Raw genomic sequence first — 22,411 nt, 5'->3', positions numbered from 1 at the left:
CATTCCACAGATTCACTAGCCTCTGAGAGAAGAAATGTCTCCTCATCTTTGTCTTAAGTGTGTGATCACTTATCCTGAAATTATGCCATCTGGTTGTAGACTGTTCCAAAGGGAAACAATTTCACTACATCTACCCTGTCAATTCCCCCCAAAATGTTATGTGTGTCAATAAGGCCGCTTCTTATTTTTCTAAATTTCACTGAATACAGGCCCTATGTATTGAACCACTGCTCATAAGATAGTCCCTCCATAATTGGGATCAACCTAGTGAACCAGCTTTGAGTTGCCTCCAATGCCAGTTTCCTTAGATATTGGGGCCAAAAGTGTTCAGAGTATTCTGGGTGCAGTCAAACTAATAATGCCTTATGTAGTTTTGCCAGGACTTTCCAATTTTCATTCTCCATTTCCTTTGAAATAGAGACCAACAGCCCATTGGCCTGCCCTACGACCCAGTGAACCTGGGTGCCAGCATTTGTGATTTATAGACAAGGATTGCGAAAACCTTCAGTACTGCAGCTGTCTGCAGTCTTTACCCATGTAAATATTATTCAGCTCCGCTAGTTTTCTTCCCTAAGTGCATAATCTCACAATTTCCCATATCATATGCCATCTGCCAGGTGTTTGTCCGTTCGCCTAACCTGTCTGTATCCATCTACAGACTCTGCATCACCCTCACCACTTGCATTACATATTAATATACCGGAATTAATTGTGGGCCCAGAGCTGATTCATGTGGCACTCCACTAGTTACAGGTTACCTACCTCAACACACCTCCCTTATCACAACCCTCTGTTCTCTAACAGTTAGCTAATTCTCTAACCACACTAATATACTGCCCCCAAACCCACTTACTGCCCGCATACCCACTTACTGCCCCCAAACCCAGTTACTGCCCCCAAACCCACTTACTTCCCCCATACCCACGTACTGCCCCTATACCCACGTACTGCACCCATACCCACTTACTGCCCTGTACCCACTTACTGCCCCATACCCACGTACTGCCCGCATACCCACTTCCTGCCCCCATACGCACTTACTGCCCCATACCCACTTACTGCCCCATACCCATGTACTGCCCCCAAACCCACTTACTGCCCCATACCCACGTACTGCCCATAGACCCACTTACTGCCCCCGTACCCACTTACTGCCCGCATACCTACTGATTGCCCCCGTACCCACGTACTGCCCCGTACCCACTTACTGCCCCCGTACCCACTTACTGCCCCCAAACCCACAGACTGCCCCCATACCCACTTACTGCCCCCATACCTACGTACTGCCCCATACCCACTTACTGCCCTGTACCCATGTACTGCTCCATAACCATGTACTGCCCCCATACCCACTTACTGCCCCCATCCCCACTTACTGCCCACAAACCCATTTACTGCCCCGTGCACAGTTACTGACCACATACCCACCTGCTGCCCCCAGACCCACTTACTGCCCCCAGACCCAAGTACTGCCCCCATACCCACTTACTGCCCCCATACGCACATACTGCCCCCATACCCACTTACTGCCCCATACCCACTTACTGCCCCAGACCCATGTACTGCCCCCATACCCACTTACTGCCCCCAAACACATGTACTGCCCCCATAACCATGCACTGCTCCCAAACCCACTTACTGACCCCATACCCACTTACTGCCCCCGTACCCACTTACTGCCCCCATACCACTTACTGCCCCCATACCACTTACTGCCCCCATACCCACTTATGGCCCCCTACCCACTTACTGTCCCATACCCACGTACTGCCCCCAGGCCCACTTACTACCCCCATACCCACTTACTGCCCGCATACCTACTTACTGCCCCCAAACCCACGTACTGCCCCCATACCCACGTACTGCCCCCAAACCCACATACTGCCCCCATACCCACTTACTGCCCCATACCCACTTACTGCCCCCATACCCACTTACTGCCCCCATACCCACATACTGCCCCCATACCCACTTACTGCCCCATACCCACTTACTGCCCCCATACCCACTTACTGCCCCCATACCCACGTACTGCCCCCATACCCACTTACTGCCCCATACCCACTTACTGCCCCCATACCCACTAACTGCCCCCATACCCACGTACTGCCCCATACCCACTTACTGCCCCCATACCTACTTACTGCCCCCAAACCCACGTACTGCCCCCATACCCACTTACTGCCCCCATACCCACGTACTGCCCCCAAACCCACATACTGCCCCCATACCCACTTACTGCCTCATACCCACGTACTGCCCCGTACCCACTTACTGCCCCCATACACATGTACTGCCCCCATACCCACTTACTGCCTCATACCCACGTACTGCCCCGTACCCACTTACTGCCCCCATACACATGTACTGCCCCCATACCCACTTACTGCCCCCAAACCCACATACTGCCCCCATACCCACTTACTGCCCCATACCCACGTACTGCCCCCATACCCACTTACTGCCCGCATACCCACGTACTGCCCCATACCCACTTACTGCCTGCATACCCACGTACTGCCCCATACCCACTTACTGCCCCCATACCCACTTACTTCCCCCGTACCCACGTACTGCCCCCAGACCCACTTACTGCCCCCATACCCACTTACTGCCCGCTTACCTACTTACTGCCCCCAAACCCACGTACTGCCCCCAAACCCACGTACTGCCCCCATTCCCACGTACTGCCCCCGTACCCATGTACTGCCCCCAAACCCACATACTGCCCCCATACCCACTTACTGCCCCATACCCAAACACTGCACCCATATCCACTTACTGCCTCATAACCACGTACTGCCTCATACCCACGTACTGCCCCCGTACCCACTTACTGCCCCCATACCCACTTACTGCCCCCATACCCACTTACTGCCCGCATACCCACTTACTGCCCCCATACCCACGTACTGCCCCCATACCCACTTAGTGCCCCCATACCCACTTATGGCCCCCTACCCACTTATGGCCCCCTACCCACTTACTGCCCCATACCCACGTACTGCCCCCAGACCCACTTACTGCCCGCATACCTACTTACTGCCCCCAAACCCGCGTACTGCCCCCATACCCACGTACTGCCCCGTACCCACGTACTGCCCCCATACCCACTTACTGCCCCCATACCCACGTACTGCCCCCAAACCCACATACTGCCCCCATACCCACTTACTGCCCCCATACCCATGTACTGCCCCCAAACCCACATACTGCCCCCATACCCACTTACTGCCCCATACCCAAACACTGCACCCATATCCACTTACTGCCTCATAACCACGTACTGCCTCATACCCACGTACTGCCCCCGTACCCACTTACTGCCCCCATACCCACTTACTGCCCCAAACCCAATTACTGCCCCCACACCTACTTACTGCCCGCATACCCACTTACTGCCCCCGTACCCACTTACTGCCCACATACCCACTTACTGACCCCGTACCTATTTACTGCTCCCAAACCCACGTACTGTCCCCATTTCCACGTACTGCCCCCGTACCCACGTTCTGCCCCCATACCTACTTACTGCCCCCATACCCACTTACTGCCCCCGTACCCACGTACGCCCCCATACCCACTTACTGCCCCCATACCCATGCACTGCTCCCAAACCCACTTACTGCCCCCGTACCACTTACTGCCCCATACCCACTTACTGTCCCCAGACCCACTTACTGCCCCCAAACCCATGTACTGCCCCCATATCCACGTACTGCCCCCGTACCCACGTACTGCCCCCAAACCCACATACTGCCCCCATACCCACTTACTGCCCCATACCCACTTACTGCACCCATACCCACTTACTGCCCCCAAACCCACTTACTGCCCCCGTACCCACTTACTGCCCCCGTACCCACTTACTGCCCCCGTACCCACTTATGGCCCCCTGCCCACTTATGGCCCCCTACCCTCTTACTGCCCCATACCCACGTACTGCCCCCAGACCCACTTACTGCCCCCATACCCACTTACTGCCCACATACCTACTTACTGCCCCCAAACGCACGTACTGCCCCCATACCCACGTACTGCCCCCGTACCCATGTACTGCCCCCAAACCCACTTACTGCCCCATACCCACGTACTGCCCATAGACCCACTTACTGCCCCCGTACCCACTTACTGCCCGCATACCTACTTATTGCCCCCGTACCCACGTACTGCCCCGTACCCACTTACTGCCCCCGTACCCACTTACTGCCCCCAAACCCACAGACTGCCCCCATACCCACTTACTGCCCCCATACCTACGTACTGCCCCCATACCCACTTACTGCCCACATACCCACTTACTGCCCCCGTACCTACTTACTGCCCTGTACCACTTACTGCCCCCAAACCCACAGACTGCCCCCATACCCACTTACTGCCCCCATACCCACGTACTGCCCCCATACCCACTTACTGCCCCCATACCCACTTACTGCCCGCATACCCACGTACTGCCCCCGTATCTACTTACTGCCCCATACCCACTTACTGGCCTGTACCCATGTACTGCCCCCATGCCCATTTACTGCCCCCATACCCACTTACTGCCCCCATACCCATGTACTGCCCCCATACCCACGTACTGCCCCCATAGCCACTTACTGCCCTCATATCTACTTACTGCCCCCATACCCACTTACTGCCCCCATACCCACGTACTGCCCCCATAGCCACTTACTGCCCCCATATCTACTTACTGCCCCCATACCCACTTACTGCCCCCAAATCCACTTACTACCCCCTGGGTTTTTCTACATGTTCACCAATGTAACATAGAACATAGAACACATAACTGTACAGCCACTTACTGCCCGCATACCCACTTACTGCCCCATACCCACGTACTGCCCCCATACCCATGTACTGCCCCCATACCCACGTACTGCCCCCATACCCACGTACTGCCCCCATACCCACTTACTGCCCCCATACCCACTTACTGCCCGCATACCCACATACTGCCCCCATATCTACTTACTGCCCCCATACCCACTTACTGCCCCCGTACCCACTTACTGCCCCCGTACCCATGTACTGCCTCCATACCCACTTACTGCCCCCGTACCCACGTACTGCCCCCGCACCCATGTACTGCCCTCATATCTACTTACTGCCCCCATACCCACTTACTGCCCCCATACCCACTTACTGCCCCCATACCCACGTACTGCCCCCATACCCACTTACTGCCCCCATATCTACTTACTGCCCCCATACCCACGTACTGCCCCATACCCACTGACTGCCCCATACCCACTGACTGCCCCATACCCACTGACTGCCCCCTTACGTACTGCCCCCATACCCACTTACTGCCCGCATACCCACGTACTGCCCCCGTGTCTACTTACAGCCCCCATACCCACGTACTGCCCCCATACCCACGTACTGCCCCCATACCCACTTACTACCCCCACACCCACCTGCTGCTACTGGGTTTTTCTACATGTTCACCAATGTAACATAGAACATAGAACACATAACTGTACAGCACAGTACAGGCCCTTCAGCCCACGATGTTGTGCCAAACCTTTCCCCTAATCCTAAGATCTACCTAACCTCCACCCCCACCTTATACTATCATCCATAAGCCTATCTAATAGCCTCTTAAATGCCCCAATGAGGCCGCCTCCACTCTCCTCTCCGGCAATCCATTCCACACCTCTACCACTCTCTGAGTAAAGAACCTACCTCTGACGTCTCCCTGATATCTATCTCCACTCACTTTAGAACTATGCCCCTTGTAAAAGCTAACTCCGTCCGAGGGAAAAGTCTCAGGCAGTCCACACTATCTATACCTCTGATCATTTTGTACACCTCTATCTAGTCACCTCTCATCCTTCGTCGTTCTAAAGAGAAAACCTCTTGCTCTCTCAACTTTTCCTCAGTAGATCTTCCCTCCATTCCAGGCAATATCCTGGTAAATCTCCTCTGCACCTTTTCCAACGCTTCCACATCTTTCCTGCAATGAGGTGACCAGAACTGGACACAATACTCCAGATGTGGCTGAACCAGGCTATTGTGCAGCTGGAGCACAACTTAACAGCTCTTAAACTCAGTCCCTCTGTTCATGAAAGCTAATACACCATATGCCTTCTTAGCAACTCTATCCACCTGGGTGGCAGCGCTCAGGGGACTGTGGACATGAACCCCAAGCTCCCTCTGCTCCTCCACATTGCCAAGAATCTTTCCGTTCCCCCTGTATTCTGCTTTCAGGTTTGTCCTTCCAAAATGAATCACCTCACACTTTTCAGGGTTAAACTCCATCTGCTACTTCTCAGCCCAGCTCTGAATTCTACCAATGTCCCTTTGTAACCTCGAACAGCCCTCTGCACTGTCCACAATGTGCCCCACCTTTGTATCATCCGCAAAATTGCTAATCCACCCTTCCACTCCTTCATCCAAATCATTTACAAAAATCACAAATAGAAGAGGACCCAGAACAGATCCTTGTGGTACACCACGCGTAACTGAGCACCATGTTGAATATTTCCTGTTCACTACTCTCCTTTGTCTCTAAGGGTCAGCCATTTCTGAATCCAATCCGCACATTTCCCCCATCCCATGCCTCTTTACCTTCTGCATGAGCCTACCACGGAGAACCTTATCAAATGCCTTATTTAAATCCATGTATACCACATCCACTGCTCTACCTTCATCCACGTGTTTGGTCACCTCTTCAAAGAATTTAAAAAGGTTTGTGAGGCATGATCTACCCCTCACAAATCCATGCTGACTATCACGAATCAAACTGTGCCTTTCCAAGTGATCATAAATCCTGTCTCTCAGAGCCCTTTCCAATAATTTGCCCACCACTGATGTAAGAGAATATAAGCCACAGAAAGCTGGGGGCTTATTGAATAAACTATCTGGAATTTGACTGATAATTATGTGCATTAATTGACATTTTGGACTTACATATACAGATTGGGTGGTATGCTAACTCAGAGTACAGTTACATTATTTACATAACAGATGGAATGATCAGCTCGCAGGCTGATTGCTGGCTGACAGAGTGTACAGACAGAGTGAGGTGGAAGACTTTCAAACTACAGGATCACAAGTCATGTTTTTGTCGAGCTGTCCATCTTTCTAGGATCTGTGGAACGACAGAAAAAACGATAAAAGACAAATCTGAAAAATTCTGAGAAGAAATGGGCTGGTGATAGTGGTGTGGGGAGCTGGAAAATGAGGGAGGATTAATTTAAACCAAGTTACTGACATAATGAACCTTCTATCATTCTTCCATGAGACGTTAAAACGTGGATCCTATGCATCTCAAGCATCAAAACTCAACCATAGATAGCAGGAACTGCGGATGCTGGAGAATCTGAGATAACAAGATGCAGAGCTGGATGAACACAGCAGGCCAAACAGCATCAGAGGAGCAGGAAAGCTGACATTTCAGTCTAGGCCCAAAAACTCAACCATTGTTTTGTTTTCTTGTCACTCTTCCCTGTTCTGTTTGGAACTGTGTAGTGGGGACAACATTTACAGTGAGTTAAGTATTGGTTGTGCACTGATTGCTCTAACGGAGACCTTCCTGATGAGCGCATGACTCTGCTTTTTCCTGCTCCACTCTCTGCCTCTCTGCTCTCTCCCTTTCCGCTCTCTCCAGGGTCTAGAATGGTTAAGGTTTGATTGTGCATATTCAGCCCAAACCACTGTGATGAGATCACGGTGATCACATCGTCTAAGCTGCTAAGAAACATGATCAATAGTGGAAACTGCAGCACAGGATCTTGAGTGATCCCACCCGTCACAATGGCCAGTTTCAGTCCCTGCTGGATCTCCCTATTCACTGTTTCAAGGAGTTCCAGGTCAATCATTCCATAATCTTCAGCTTTAACTAACAGTCTTTACTCAGGGACTTTATTAAACAGCTCCAATTATTTAACAGCCAGAGACGCTCTGCTATGTGTCTTCTTAGTCATCTCCTCAAAAAATACATAGACCATCTGCTTACTGAGAGCCTTACTGCACCCTTAGAGATGGCCATTGGGACCCCTCGGGAAGCCACAGTACACTGGCTCCGCAAGAACTGTTCAGGACGTTTAACCCTCCAACCAACAATTCCCCAGCTTCCAGAACCCTTTGAAGAGTCTCCAACCGCACGTTTGGATCAGAGATTCTAGAGGGTAGTGATCCACTTTAAACTTGGATTGTCACCCAGGAATGGTTAGAGGGTTAAAATCCATTCTAACTCCTGAGTAACTATAAAAGTGAAACCCTCCAATGATCCCACCGAACAATCTCAGCATCACTCCTAAACAGCCTGATACAAACCTCCCCTAATAGCTCCTATAACCCAATTCACCCTACCTGAAAAACCTAGCATCCTCCCCAAAACCAACATAGACTCCCCCCAGCCATAGTTAGTTTCACCTGACCTGATGTCCATCCATTCTTGAGCCAACAACCTTTCTGACTGAACCTGACAGATCTCTGATCTGACAGCTCCTTTGATGCAACTCCCCCCTGCAACCTAAACATCTCCTTGAGATAATCCCCCCTCCACTATTGCCAACTACCCAAATCTTGCCTGACCCAACACACCCCCATCCCATTCCTAAACCTCCCTCTCCGACCAAATCTACCTACTCATCCACGAAATTCCCATCCAATCCCTTCATCCACTAACCTGCCACTCTACCTTCACCCATGTACCTTACATGCATGTTCTGTCCCTGTCAAAGATACTTTGAGACTTTAAACATCAGAATACAGCAGCAACTGCTGTAAAGAGGTATGGCTTGACCTCTAGTCCTGATTGTGCATTGCAGTTGAAGGCTCCCAGATCATAAGACCATGAGACATAGGAGTGGAAGTAAGGTCATTCGGCCCATCGAGTCCACTCCACCATTTAATCATGGCTGATGGGCATTTCAACTCTACTTCCCTGCACTCTCCCCATAGCCCTTAATTCCTTGTGAGATCAAGAATTTATCAATCTCTGCCCTGAAAGCATTTAACGCCCCGGCCTCCACTGCACTCCGTGGCAATGAATTCCAACAGCCCACCATTCTCTGGCTGCACAAATGTGTCCTCATTTCCGTTTTAAATTTACCCCCTCTAATTCTAAGGCTGTGACCATGGGCCCTAGTCTCCCCGCTTAAAGGATACAACTCCCCAGCGTCCACCCTTTCTAAGCCATACATCATCTTGTAAGTTTCTATTAGATCTCCCATCAACCTTCTAAACTCTAATGAATACAATCCCAGGATCCTTAGCCGTTCATCGTACGTTAAACCTACCATTCCAGGGATCATCCGTTTGAACCTCAGCCGGACATGCTCCAGGGCCAGTATGTCCTTCCTGAGGTGTGGAGCCCAAAATTGGACACAGTATTCTGAATGGGGCCTAACTAGAGCTTTATAAAGTCTCAGAAGCACATCACTGCCTTTATATTCCAACCCTCTTGAGATAAACGACAACATTACATTTGCTTTCTTAATCACGGACTCTACCTGCAAGTTAACCTTTAGAGAATCCTGGACCAACACTCCCATGTCATGAGGCTCCAGTTGGCAATTCACAATGTTCTGGGTTACAGGGGGTAAAAAGGAGCAAATCGCAATCCCACTATGATTGGCCCTCACAGGGAAATTCAGTCCAATCAGATTTGTTGGGTTTTCTATGATCAGCTGAAACATTTCAAGGTGCTCAGTCTCTCGATTGTTAATTTCTCTTGTTTCCTGTCAACTGATATTGGGTTAACTAGTTACCGTGTTAAACTGGTCTACATTTCCAATGCTTCCTTCGTAGAATGATATTTCTAATCAAAAGGATGATTACTAAATCAAGGGAGCCTCTTATTCAAATGCAGAACATTTTGCTCCACGCAGCTAATCGGACGTATTGGATTTGGGAACTCCACAGCTGAAGATGGACAAATAGACGGTGAGCTCATGAGACTTTGTTCTAATAACTTGGTAAAATAGAGTGAGAAACCTACCCATGGAAGGTGCTGCCAATGTCTGCCTCCCCACAAGCTGCGCAGGGCCAATTCCATCCAAAAAGTCACTGAACTGGCCATCTGCTCCCAGTCGTGCTGTGGGGAAAACCAAACTGTGAAAACAAGAGACAATGGTTAGTGGTTGCTCCAAACAGTCTGCATCAGAATGTATGCAGGGGTTCTGGGTGTAGTCGTAATTTGATGACAGTTTGGAGAGTTTTCTTGGTCTTAGAAAAGGATTACAGAGAGTTTCCTGACTTATGGAGTGACAATGGAGAGTTCACTCAGATTTCACTGGTCAGTGACAGCGAAGGAACTGCAATATTCTGGTTCAGGATGGTACATGGTTTAGAGGGCAACCTAAAAGTGGTGGCATGTCTGTACATTTGTTGGCCCTTTTCCTTCTATTGTGGTAGAGGTCATGACTTTGGAAGGAGCTGTCAAAAGAACTTTGGTGAGTGGCTGCAGCGTACCTTGTAAATGCTACTGCCACTGTGCATTAGTGGTGGATGGAGTGAATGCTGAAAGTGGTGGATGTGGTGCCAATCAGCGGCTGCTTTGGCCTGGATGGTGTCAAGTTTCTTGAGTGTTGTTGGAGCTGCACCCATCCAGGCAAATGGGGAGTATTCCATCACACTCCTGACTTGTGCCTTGTAGATGGTGGGAAGACTTTGATGAGTCAGAAGTTGAGTTTGTAGCTGCAGGACTCCGACTTTTGACATGTTCATGCATCCACAGTATTTACATGACTGGTGCAGTTCTGTTTCTGGTCCCCACAATGTTGGCAGTGGGGGATTAAGCAATAGTAACGCAATTGAATGTCTTGGGGAGACAGATTCTCTCTTGTTGGAGCTGGCATTTGTATGCCACGAATATTACTTGTCATATATCAGCCCAATACAGTTCTGTCACTGATGATGGCTCACAGCACCTCATGGATGCCCAGGCTTGAGTTGCTAGGTCTATTCAAAACCTCGTCCATTTAACACAGTGATAGTATCTCTCAACGTGATAGTGAGTAACCTCAACATGCCTGTGCGGTGGTCACTCTTACTGACACAGTCAAGGACACATGTATCTGTGGCAGACAGTTTATTAATGAAGTTCACAGAATTCATAGAATCCCTACAGTATGGAAACAAGCACTTCCACACCCACCCTCAGAGTACTCCACCATCCCCGACACCATGGGCAATTTAGCATGGCCGATCCACCTAGCCTGCACATCTTTGGACTGTGGGAGGAAACCGGAGCACACGGAGGAAACCCACACAGACACGAGGACAATGTGCAAACTCTGCACAGACAGTCGTCTGAGAGTGGAATTGAACCCAGGTCCCTGGCGCTGTGAGGCAGCAGTGCTCACCACTGAGCACAAATAGTTGTTTCCATCTCATTGGTTCTTTCACCATCTAAGGCTGAGTAAGTCTCACTAGCAACCCCCACCCCCTCCATGAGAGCAGAGGCTGGAACAGCCCCATTGCCCATAATTGCACTATGATTGGTAGCTGCTCTGACTAATACTCACTTGGAATTGATAATAGGCTTCCTGATACAATGGGTGAGAGCAGGTTTGGGGTGGAAAGGAAAGGGTCAGGGTGAGAGGAACAGGGGGTCAAAAACAAGCCTAGGGATGACTTTCCTGAGCTTTATTGATGCCCTGATTGGCACAGGGTGTTTGACAATGAGGGACTGTCCCTCTACCAACCCCTGGCACAGCCAAGAGCTGGCAAGCATCTCAAAGGCACAGGAAAAGTCATGCAGCAACCATCAAACCCTTGAGGAAGCACAGGACCAGGGATATTCAGCGGCAATTGTTCATACATGAGCCACATTGACAAATCTTTTCTCTCATTGGCCCAGAAGGATTTCCTCCCACTGTGGGAGTGTGGGTGGGTGTAACAGGACCTCTCCCATGGGACCAGACTCTTTGTTTCCCACATTGACAAGCCACCAGAGCTTAGAAAATACAGCAGCATTCTCCGTTTATAGTTTGGGTAATAACAATAACTAATTATCATTGCAAAGTAATTGTTGCAAAGGGGAAGTTAACTCTCCAGAACGTATTAAATATTTACAGTTTGATAAATTCCATTTAGTTTCATCTCTTCCATGTGACAATACATGAATATTAAAGTTGTTGTAACCTGTAAAAAACAAGATGTGAGTGTGTTAACATCTGACCATGGAGAAACAGAGCAACAGGATGTAGTGAATAAACCAGGGCAGCTCCTAGAAACACACAACCTCTATTTTGACAGATTATAAACGCACCACATTCTATGAGGTAACTGCATTTGCTAGAATGGGACATCTTTCACATCACCTGCACCGCTAAGATGCTGGTGCCTTTTGCCGGATACTCACTTGCCATCAGAGCTGTTACTGTTGGTGCTGCCATCTGTCGATTCTCTGCTGCCTTGCCGTGTCACGCGGTTTCTCATTTCCATAGCAATCCCTGTCTCCGTGCTCCTCCGGATGTTGCTTCGCAATTTCTTTGTAGCTGCTTCTGAAAAGATCAAGGGTGGAAAAATTTAGCACTTGCGTAGTCAATGCCCAATTCATGCCCAGTCTCAATGTACCATTAATACCCAGTGTCAGCATGGCCAAAAATATCCATTCTCAATGCCCCATTAATACCCAGTCTCACATTATACCAATAGTACCCAGTCTCACTCTGCCCCATTAACATCCAGTCTCACCGTTAGACATTAGTACTCAGTCTCATGCCCAATTAATATCCAGTCTCCCTTTATCTATTAATAAAATCTAAATCTGCCCTATTTATATCAATCTAATATTGCCCCATCAACATCATTTTGCCTTGCACTGGGGTGACATGGTGTGGGGGAACCAGGGAGCAAGAGTACATTCCCACGAGTTAGCAGTGTACAGGAGTGACTGTGTAGGAGTGTCAGGGTGTAGGGGTACCAGTGCTGAGGGCTAGCAAGCACAGGATTACCAGATTATAGAGGTACCAGGTTATAAAGGCAACAGGGCATAGGGATAAAAGAACTAGGCACCAGGAAGCAGGGAATCCAGTGTGTAGGTGTACCAGGGACAGGGTTACCAAGGTGCAGAGGTACCAGAGCATAATGGTACCATGGCTCCCAGACACCATGGAGTAGGGTATAAGGGCATATGGGTACCAGGTTACGGCAGGACCAGGGCCTGGAGCAAAGAGCAATGGGGTACCTGATCATAGGGTAACCCTGTCCCTGTGATGAGGTACCAGGGCACAGGGAAACCAGAGTCAGGGGTAATAGAGCCCAGAAGTAACATGGCCCAGAGTTACCAGGCACAAGTTTACCAGTGTCCTGTGTTTCCAGCCACCAGGAACTCAACAAAGATGACATCAAAAACATTGCATTGATTGGAAAGTGCTTTGTAAAGTCCTGTGGCCATGAAAAGTCCTGGAGAGAAACACAGCCTTTTCTTTAGTTCAGCGCGAAGGTGGAAGGCCACAGGATGGAGGCCATAGGACAGACTGCCATGGAATGTGGGAAAGGGCTGGCTAGTCACTAACTCTTGTAGGAAAGATTGAACTGTTTAGCAGATGGGGAACACAACCTCCTCATTACTTAGACTAGGAGATGGATTATTTAACAGTGGGTACTATGAATAGAATTGTCAATACTTAAAAATATCTCGACTATCGGTCCTCCTAATACACATGAACAGATCGTCTTGTGTCTCATTTCCCACTTTGTCTTCAAGAGATCTGGAGACACAGAAATTGAATTTAATTTAATGATGAAGATGAGTGCACAGATGGTCACACAGAGAGTTCTGCTTCACGCAGGTTAATAAACACTTGGAATATTTACAGAGTAAGGATGTGTTAGCTGACAGCAATCTGTTCGAGAAATGGAGCTGACATGGAATTGCACCTAAGGAAGAGCCTTCCTTAGGCCAGGATTTCAAATTTCCTTTATCCCTGTAAAGAACGCTGTTAAGAAGGTGCAGCAAGACAAACAAATTATATTTATACAGCATCTTTAATGTAGCAATACTTCACACTAGACTTTCAATAGGATTGTACTGAATTGGTTCTCACCACCTTCCTTCTGTGTGAGGCACTTACAATGATGTGGACTTAAGATCCACCAAATTGAGCCTGTGTCAGCTCTATTCCCCCTCACTCCCCACACTGCCCATCCCCCCCCCCCCCCCCCCCCCCGCCACCCCGCCAACTCACTGGTGGCAACATCAACACTGGGCGAAGTCCAAAGCCAGATCAAGTCCACCCCACATCTAATGGGTAGAAAAGCGCTGTGAGAAAGGATCCCACCTGATAGAACATAGAACATAGAACATAGAACAGTCCAGCACAGAACAGGCCCTTCAGCCCACAATGTTGTGCCGACCATTGATCCTCATGGATGCACCCTCAAATTTCTGTGACCATATGCATGTCCAGCAGTCTCTTAAATGACCCCAATGACCTTGCTTCCACAACTGCTGCTGGCAACGCATTCCATGCTCTCACAACTCTCTGCGTAAAGAACCTGCCTCTGACATCCCCTCTATACTTTCCACCAACCAGCTTAAAACTATGACCCCTCGTGCTAGCCATTTCTGCCCTGGGAAATAGTCTCTGGCTATCGACTCTATCTATGCCTCTCATTATCTTGTATACCTCAATTAGGTCCCCTCTCCTCCTCCTTTTCTCCAATGAAAAGAGACCGAGCTCAGTCAACCTCTCTTCATAAGATAAGCCCTCCAGTCCAGGCAGCATCCTGGTAAACCTCCTCTGAACCCTCTCCAAAGCATCCACATCTTTCCTATAATAGGGCGCCCAGAACTGGACGCAGTATTCCAAGTGCGGTCTAACCAAAGTTTTATAGAGCTGATAGAAGTTTAGATTTTCCTTGGCTTGGGCCTACGAGACAAAACTGCCTTTAAATATCAGTCAGACAATGATTAGGATGATTTACATGGGAGATGGAGAGTAGAGGGCAGGGATACTGTCAGAAATGATGAGTGGAACGTTAAAACATGGGATTGCCCAGGTTGGCAGGAAGAATCTAAAAGCAGAATTATTTAAATTGAAATAGTGAGACTGCAGAACGCTGCAGTACAGAGGGGCATGGGTGTACTTGCTATAAATCATAAAAAGCCCACTTACAGGCGCAGCATGAATAGGATGGAAAATAGGACGTCGTCCTACATTGCAAGAGGAATGGAGTATAAAAGTAGGGAGATTTTGCTTCAGTTGCAGGTCGATGAAAACACTGTACCTGGAGTATTGTGTACAGTTGCACTGGAACCAATTCAGAAAGGGTGTCTAATGAAGAAAGTTTAAGAAGTTTGAGCCTAAACTCAGTGATGTTTAGAGAAATGAGACAGAGATGAGGAGGACATTTTTCCTGTGAGGCAGTCTGTCAGCTTTGAAATTTCCTCCCACCGAGAGCAGTGGAGGCTGGTCTTGAATATGTTCAAGGTTGAGTCAGCCAGATGTTTAAGTATGAAGGAACTGGCGAATGTGGGAAAAGAGGCAGGCAGGAACGTGAAGGCCATAATCCGATCAGTCATTAGCTTACTGAAAGGTGGAACAGGCTTGAGGGGCTGAATGGCCGAATCCTGCACCTGTCACTTCTCTGAAAGAAGCTGTATCTGAAATGAGAGTGCTCGAGGTGGAACTAGGTATCTGAATTGGGATATTAGGGAACTCCGCAACCCTCACAGACCTCTATGCAAATAAACACAATATAACATTAAAGGTTAATGATGCCGGTTGTATTAATTCAGTCCTGAGCTAGGAATGAAAACCATTCATTCTGCCTGAGTTCCTGCCCAACAATGTTATTCAGATCGATAGGAAAATGGGTTTTGCTTCCTGGGTCAGTGTTTATTGCACATCCCTAATTGCCCTTGAGAAGGTGGTGGTGTTTTTTTAAACTGGTGCTGTCTTTGGGGTATGGGGTCAACTACTGTGTTGTTAGGAAGGAGATTCCAGAATTTTGACCCAGTGATACTGAAATAACGGTTATGGGTTTCTAATTCAGCATAGTGTGCGGCTTGGAGGGAAGCTGGTGGTGTTCCTGTGTGTTTGCTGCCCACATTTTACACTATTCTACAGATTCTGATAGACTCAAAGCGTCTCTCTGAGAAGCCATCCTTCAGGGTCAGCCTCAGGCACTGAGCAATTCCACCATGGAGAGTTATCAGTACAACCACATGCTCAGCAACTGAATGCACACATTGCTGGGGAACAGTGTTGGTGCCCTTCTTCCGGCAGAGGTCAGTGTGCTGTGACTGGGCATGAGCAACCAGGGTGTTCCAGCAATGGGATTGTACTATCAGGAGGTGCAGAAGGACAAAAGTGATCACTTAGTTGCATTATCGATAGACTATTAATTCAGAGACCCATGTAATGTTCTCAGGACCTGGGTTCAAATCCTGCCATGGGAAATGGTGGAATTTAGGTTCAAAAAATGTCTGGAATTATGAGTCTAATGATGACCATGAAGCAAATGTTTGAAAAACTCACCTAGCTCACTAATGCAAAGGAAATTGCTGTCCTTACCTAGTCTGGCCTAAATGAAGGTCCAGACCCATTGCAATATAGTTGACATGGAACTGCCCTCTGGGCAATTAGGGATAGGTAATAAATACTGGCCAGGCCAGCGATGCCTACATGCCAAGAAGAAATGAACAAAAAACAAAAAAAAACAATTTTTTGTATAGCAGACTAGCAGGAGGTGATCATTGTGTCTGTTGGGTAGGCTCATTCTTTACATTAGAGTTTATTAGTTCATTACACACAGAACACATCTCAGTAAACTGGTTATAAATTGAATGCAACTGGAGGACTCTTGTGTTCCTGAGTCACATCTTCTTCCTGCAGCAGCTTCTCTGTCACACCTTCCTTGCCCTGTTTCAATGGTAACATCCTGATTATTACAAGCCAGGGCCAGCATTACACAATGGCCAATCACAAATCAGTGATAAAGGGATACTGGGTGGAGCACTACCTGGATGGCCAGCTCACTATCACTGGTTCTGTTTCTGCACTTCAAATGCAGTGTGTGCCTGCGATCATGTGAGCAATGTCAGAGCTACCTTTCATCCATCCTCTTAAGCCACACAATGAATGATCTTTCTCCACTGAATTCTACTCTCCAACACTCTCACCGTCCCATACAGGCCACTCCATGTTTTGATATCATCCATCCACATCATACGCGATCTTTCTTCTGCATGTTTTACAACAGTCGTGCCTTGCAGCACCTCTTTTTCACAACTGCTCCCCTCCTGTTCACACCATATACCCAAACCATGTGACCTTTCTGGGTATCACTGCCTCAAGAAAGTTCCTTTGAATATTAGTTTTCAAAAGAACCAGAGGCATTTTCAAGGAAGTCAGGATAGCACACACAAAAGCTTCATAACAGAATGATTTAGGTTAGACTGCCTCTGCATGGTCTGTCTTTCCCAGGCTTCATTACTTTGCAATCATTCACATTAACTAGCATCGACCACGCAATCTGCTCTGTTCAGCAGTCTGCCTGTGTCCTTCTCATATCTGCTATTACCCTCCTCACGATGTTGTCAAGCTCTGGTGTTTTCTGCAAACTTTGAAATTGCATTCCAAATACCCAAGACCAAGTCATTAATAAACAGCAAAAGATACAATGATCCCCAAATTGTCTCAATATCAGGTTCCCCCTGGTCAGTTCACCATCATGGTCTACCTTTAGTCAATTACATATCCTAGTTTCTATGTGTTTCCATTGTTCAAAGAAATCAACTTTCAAATATTTAGAACATAGTCTTTGAAAATCAATATGTACAATAGTTATCAACAATGCTCTCTGTTACTTCAACAATGATCTCAAGTAGGTACTTCAGACAGATTTGTTGTAAGAAATCCATGCTGGATATTCCTACTTACACTCGCTCCTTCAAGATAAGAATAATGTTGTTCTTGACAATGCTTTCTAACAGTTTTCCTAAATGACTGATTAGCCTCCAAGTTTATCTGTCCCCATCTTCAGAATGTACTGCAACAGTTTTACTTCACTAATCCTCTGCTACTACTCTCATATATTGCTCAGTTTTTTTTTAATAAACTGTACACCAGCTCCGCCATTTCTTTATCTATTCTCTCCTATATGTTGATAGAACATTTTCTGGTTGGTTTTGAGGGTCTCAGTAAGCTTTCCTCAGACACACTTTACCCAATTTACATCCTTTTCTAACTTGCTCCCCTCCACATCTTTCCCACCATTTCCCTGCATTAACATGACTGTTATTTGTAATTCAGGGTTAGAGCTTTATCTTGAATGTCCCATCTTTCCTCCTCATGTGGATATGTTTGGGTTGTACTTGAACTTGACAGTCTAACATTGCTCTTTGAACCATGTCTTGGACAATCTTTGACTGCAGTCCAACTGGAAATCTCATTTTAAATGACTGAAATTTGCTCCCCTTCCATTCAGTATTTTCACCCTTGATTACTTTTTGCTCTTATCCAGAACTGCTTTGAACCTAATTAAATTATAATAATAACTGGCTTCGATCTAACAATTTGAAACAACTGAGTCATGGAAGGCCATTTTAGAGGGCAGGTTTCTTTTCAAATTGGATGTGGATGTCAATGATATTTATTGTCCATCCCTAATTGCCCAAAAGGCAGTTAGGAATTAAGCACATTGCTGTGGTCTGGAGTCACATGGAGGCCAGGCCATGTAAGCAGTTTCATGAAAGGACATTAATGAACCAGATGGAACTTTACAACAATCAACATTGGTTGCCATTAGTCCAGTTTTTAATTCCAGATTTTTCAATTAAAATTCAAGTTTAGCCATTGCCATGTGAGGTTTGAACTGATGTTGCCAGAACATTAGCTTGCCTCTCTCGAATACTAGTCCAGTTACATTACCATGACACTAGAACCTCCCCAATAAGGGCCAACACAGTGAGTGTGGAGTCACACACAAGCCTGACCGAAAAGGGCAGCAAATTTCCACTGTAAAGGTCATGAGTGAAGTAGACGGGAACTGATCATTCCATGAACATTGTCATGGATATGATATTCCAAAGGGATGGAATTACAGCAGTGAAAACTCCAGGTGGATGCTGGCACCATTGCAGAAGTCTAAAACTAGAGGGCATAGGTTTAAGGTGAGAGAGTAAAGATTTAAAAGGTACCTAAGGGGAAACTTTTTCACGCAGAGCGTGGTGTCTGGATGGAATGAGCTGCCAGAGCAAATGGTGGAGGCTGGTACAATAGCAACATTTAACAGGCATCTGACTGGGTATCTGAATAGAAACATTTAGAGGGGATATGGGCCAAACACTGGCAAATGGGATCAGGTTAATTTTAGGATATCTGGTTGGCATGGATGGGTTAGACTGGAGGGTCTGTTTCCCTGCTGTATATCTCTATAACTCTTAAGTGCTGACTCAGCTGCACCACTGAAATGACTGGAAAATTGAAACCTCCAGTTGGCAATGGACATGTGGAAGCTCTGAGAGCCCCCAACCTGACCCTTATATTCTCCTACCTGCCTCAGCAGTGTCTACCACCCTCCCCTCTCTCCATAAGGAGCTATTGAGACTCTGCAGCTGCTGGCCCAGTGATTGATTCAGCAACAACAGGAGAAACAGACTGCCCTTTAAAAGACTCGCACCCGGTAAGTATATGTCCGGGATCCACACTTGGTCCACAGCAAAATTCAAAAATCCAGGCCAAAGTGTTTCAAAAGGATATGAATATGCTGGAATATAATGTGGGAAAAAGTAAGGTGTCCACTTTGACAAGAGAAACAGAATATTCTTGTGTTAGTGACAGGGAGACTACAGATTGCTGTATACAAGGGGATTTGGGTGTCTTCGAGCAAGAATCCCAAGATGTCAATGTGCAGGTACAGCAGGTAATTTGGGAGATAAATGGCCTATACTGCAAGGGGATGGAGTGAAGAAGTATAATTGTCTTGCTACAACTGTACAGGGTGCTTGTGGAACCATACAGAGAGGGCTGTGTACAGTTTTGGTCTTGTTATTGAGGGACGTCTTTACTTGCTGGATAGATCAGTGACAAGACCACCAGCGTCTGAAAGAGGTTAATGCTGACAGCATGGGGTTGAATCTCTGAACTGGCTGCAGTAGACACGGGGTGTGCGGTATTAAAGGGGTCTGGGCTGTGGCAACATTCATGGCAGAATCAGATGAGAAATCCAATGAGGCCCATCTCACATCATCCTTTCTGCTTTTAACAAGCAGGGAGACCGGTTTCTCTCTAGGAAGGGGTGAGTTGCCAGTCAGATATTTTAACTTATTAAGCACTTTATTAATTCCATGAGTCATCTCAGTATTGTTCAGCTACCTATCTTGACAAACACACTCAACATCGAGAAGTCTCAGCATGGAAATCACAGTGGGTACTTAGCAACTTCAGCTTTCTCCAAAGGATCTCAATGTCAGACATTGCATGGCACTTATGGTGGCAGAGTGGAGAGGCCACTGAACTCCTTCCTACATTGATGGACATACCTCTAGACAGCTGAGACTACACGGACCCAAGTGGTAATCTAGCATAATCTGGTGTCGGTCTAGTGCCATGGTTGATCCTGGGGAAGGAGGTGGTCTCACCTTTGCACTATACAAATGAGCAAGATCTCCAGAAGGTCACCGGCAATGCAGGATGCCAATTCCTCCCCTGTCTGCCCTGTAAGTATCAGGAACCACACTGGGCAGCTCCAGATTGTCAATACTATCTGGGTGCACATGAGTCTTCTAAAGATGGCATGACCAGTTAATACCAGGATATTCCAGGAGTAGCGAGCAGTTCCAGAAACTTGCGTGTGGTAATTTGGGGCTGAGATCAGGCACGAAGGATGTTATAGGGGTGTGGTAGGTAGTTAATGCTGTGAGTTTGGTAAAATATGGCGAGAATATTTGCATCGAAAAACATCCAAAAATCTTGACGCAACTCTTGCTTCGCCAAAAAGATTAAAATTCAACCCATGATCTGTTTCCTCGCCCACCCGTCCATAGGAAAACAAACACTGTGAATGATCATTAAGGACCTGGCTTTGGGTACTGAGCTGACATGGAGGAAGATAATTGCATTACAGCAGCTCAGAGAAGGTTCACTCGGCCGATTCCTGTGATAGAATTGCCCCACTTGCCGACACCTGATTGGCACCACCTTCAACATCCACTCTCCCTACCGCAGAAGCTCAGTAGCAGCAATGTGTACTATCTACAAGATACACTGCAGTATCTCTTCTGAAAGCATCTTCCAAACATGTGACCACTACCAGGTAGAAGGAGAAGGGAAACATATAGATGGGAACACCACCTTCTGAAATCCTTACAGCAGATAAATGGCAATGATGAAAGAAGCCAGCTCACTACCACCTTCTGAATGGTAGTTATGTACGGATGCCTAACCCTACGGTGGCTCAGTGCTTAGCACTGCAGTCTGACAGCACCATGGACCCGGGTTCGATTCCAGCCTCGGGTGACTGTCTGTGTGGAGTTTGCACATTCTCCCTGTGTCTGCGTGGGTTTCCTCCAGGTGCTCTGGTTTCCTCCCACAGTCCAAAGATGTGCAGGTTAGGTGGATTGGCCATGCTAAATTGCCCGTAGTGTTCAGGGTTGTGTGGGTTATAGGGGGATGGGTCTGGGTGGGATGCTTCAAGGGGCGGTGTGGACTTGTTGGGCCAAAGGGCCTGTTTCCACACTGTAGGGAATCTAATCTAACCCTAGCCCTGACCCTAACGCTGGCCCTGGCTCTAACCCTAACCCTAACGCTAATACTGACTCACAACCCCTGAATGAATAAGAATAAGGAAAACTACCACAGACATTGTTACAATGCAGCACATTGTGCATATCCCCTCCTCATTGCTCAGTTAGATCCTGAGCAGCTTCTATCCTCATGGCTTGGTGACACACTGATTAAGAAAGTTCACCTGTACGTATTGCAGGAATTCAAGTCCTTTCTGACTATTTACATTGCTTTCTCCTCACAGCCTGTATTGAGGTAACTGAAGCTCTTGATTATAATTTTTATATTTTGTGAAATGTACTGTCAGATTTGCCCCTCTATCTCTGTCTCACTATTGGAGGATCTATAGTAAAAACTCCGTCTGTAACAAGCTCTTTCTCATTCCTTAACTCTACCAAAGTTGATTAAGGCCTTGAACTATCTCGGATATCATCCCTCTGTAGAACTACAACACTCTTCTTGGTCAACCCCTCCTTGCACCTAAATGGCGCTACAAGTGGCAACTTGTAAACTTTTCACTGCACTCATTTGAGTACATGTGACAATAAAGCTAACGGAATTCACTTCTCCTCCAGTCTTTCTCACATCCCTATCTCCCATGAATACATTGGAGTCAGGAATATTTAACTCCCATTCCACTCCATGTTCAACATACAATTCTGTAAATGACATTATATCCCTGCAACATGCAACTGTATCTCATCTGCCTCATT

General features: G+C 47.4%; 1 protein-coding gene across 10 annotated transcripts in view; it reads right to left on the bottom strand.

The window, feature by feature from the left end:
• rims3 (regulating synaptic membrane exocytosis 3) overlaps window positions 1-22,411 on the bottom strand; it is a 194,408-nt gene that overhangs the window by 17,045 nt on the left and 154,952 nt on the right. For 9 of the 10 annotated variants that reach the window (XM_048557713.2, XM_048557711.2, XM_048557707.2 and 6 more), the window contains 2 exons: window positions 12,323-12,464; window positions 9,956-10,068 (listed from right to left, as the gene is read on the bottom strand). In XM_048557713.2, the coding sequence (XP_048413670.1) occupies window positions 9,956-10,068; window positions 12,323-12,464 (255 nt within the window). The remainder of the gene's footprint in view (window positions 1-9,955; window positions 10,069-12,322; window positions 12,465-22,411) is intronic. The other variant, XM_048557714.2, reaches the window with a different exon arrangement.

The sequence above is a fragment of the Stegostoma tigrinum genome, chromosome 24 (genome assembly GCF_030684315.1).
Source record: "Stegostoma tigrinum isolate sSteTig4 chromosome 24, sSteTig4.hap1, whole genome shotgun sequence".
NCBI lineage: Eukaryota > Metazoa > Chordata > Chondrichthyes > Orectolobiformes > Stegostomatidae > Stegostoma > Stegostoma tigrinum.
Note: the sequence above shows the minus strand (reverse complement) of the source record. Positions and strands in the feature narration are given on the sequence as shown.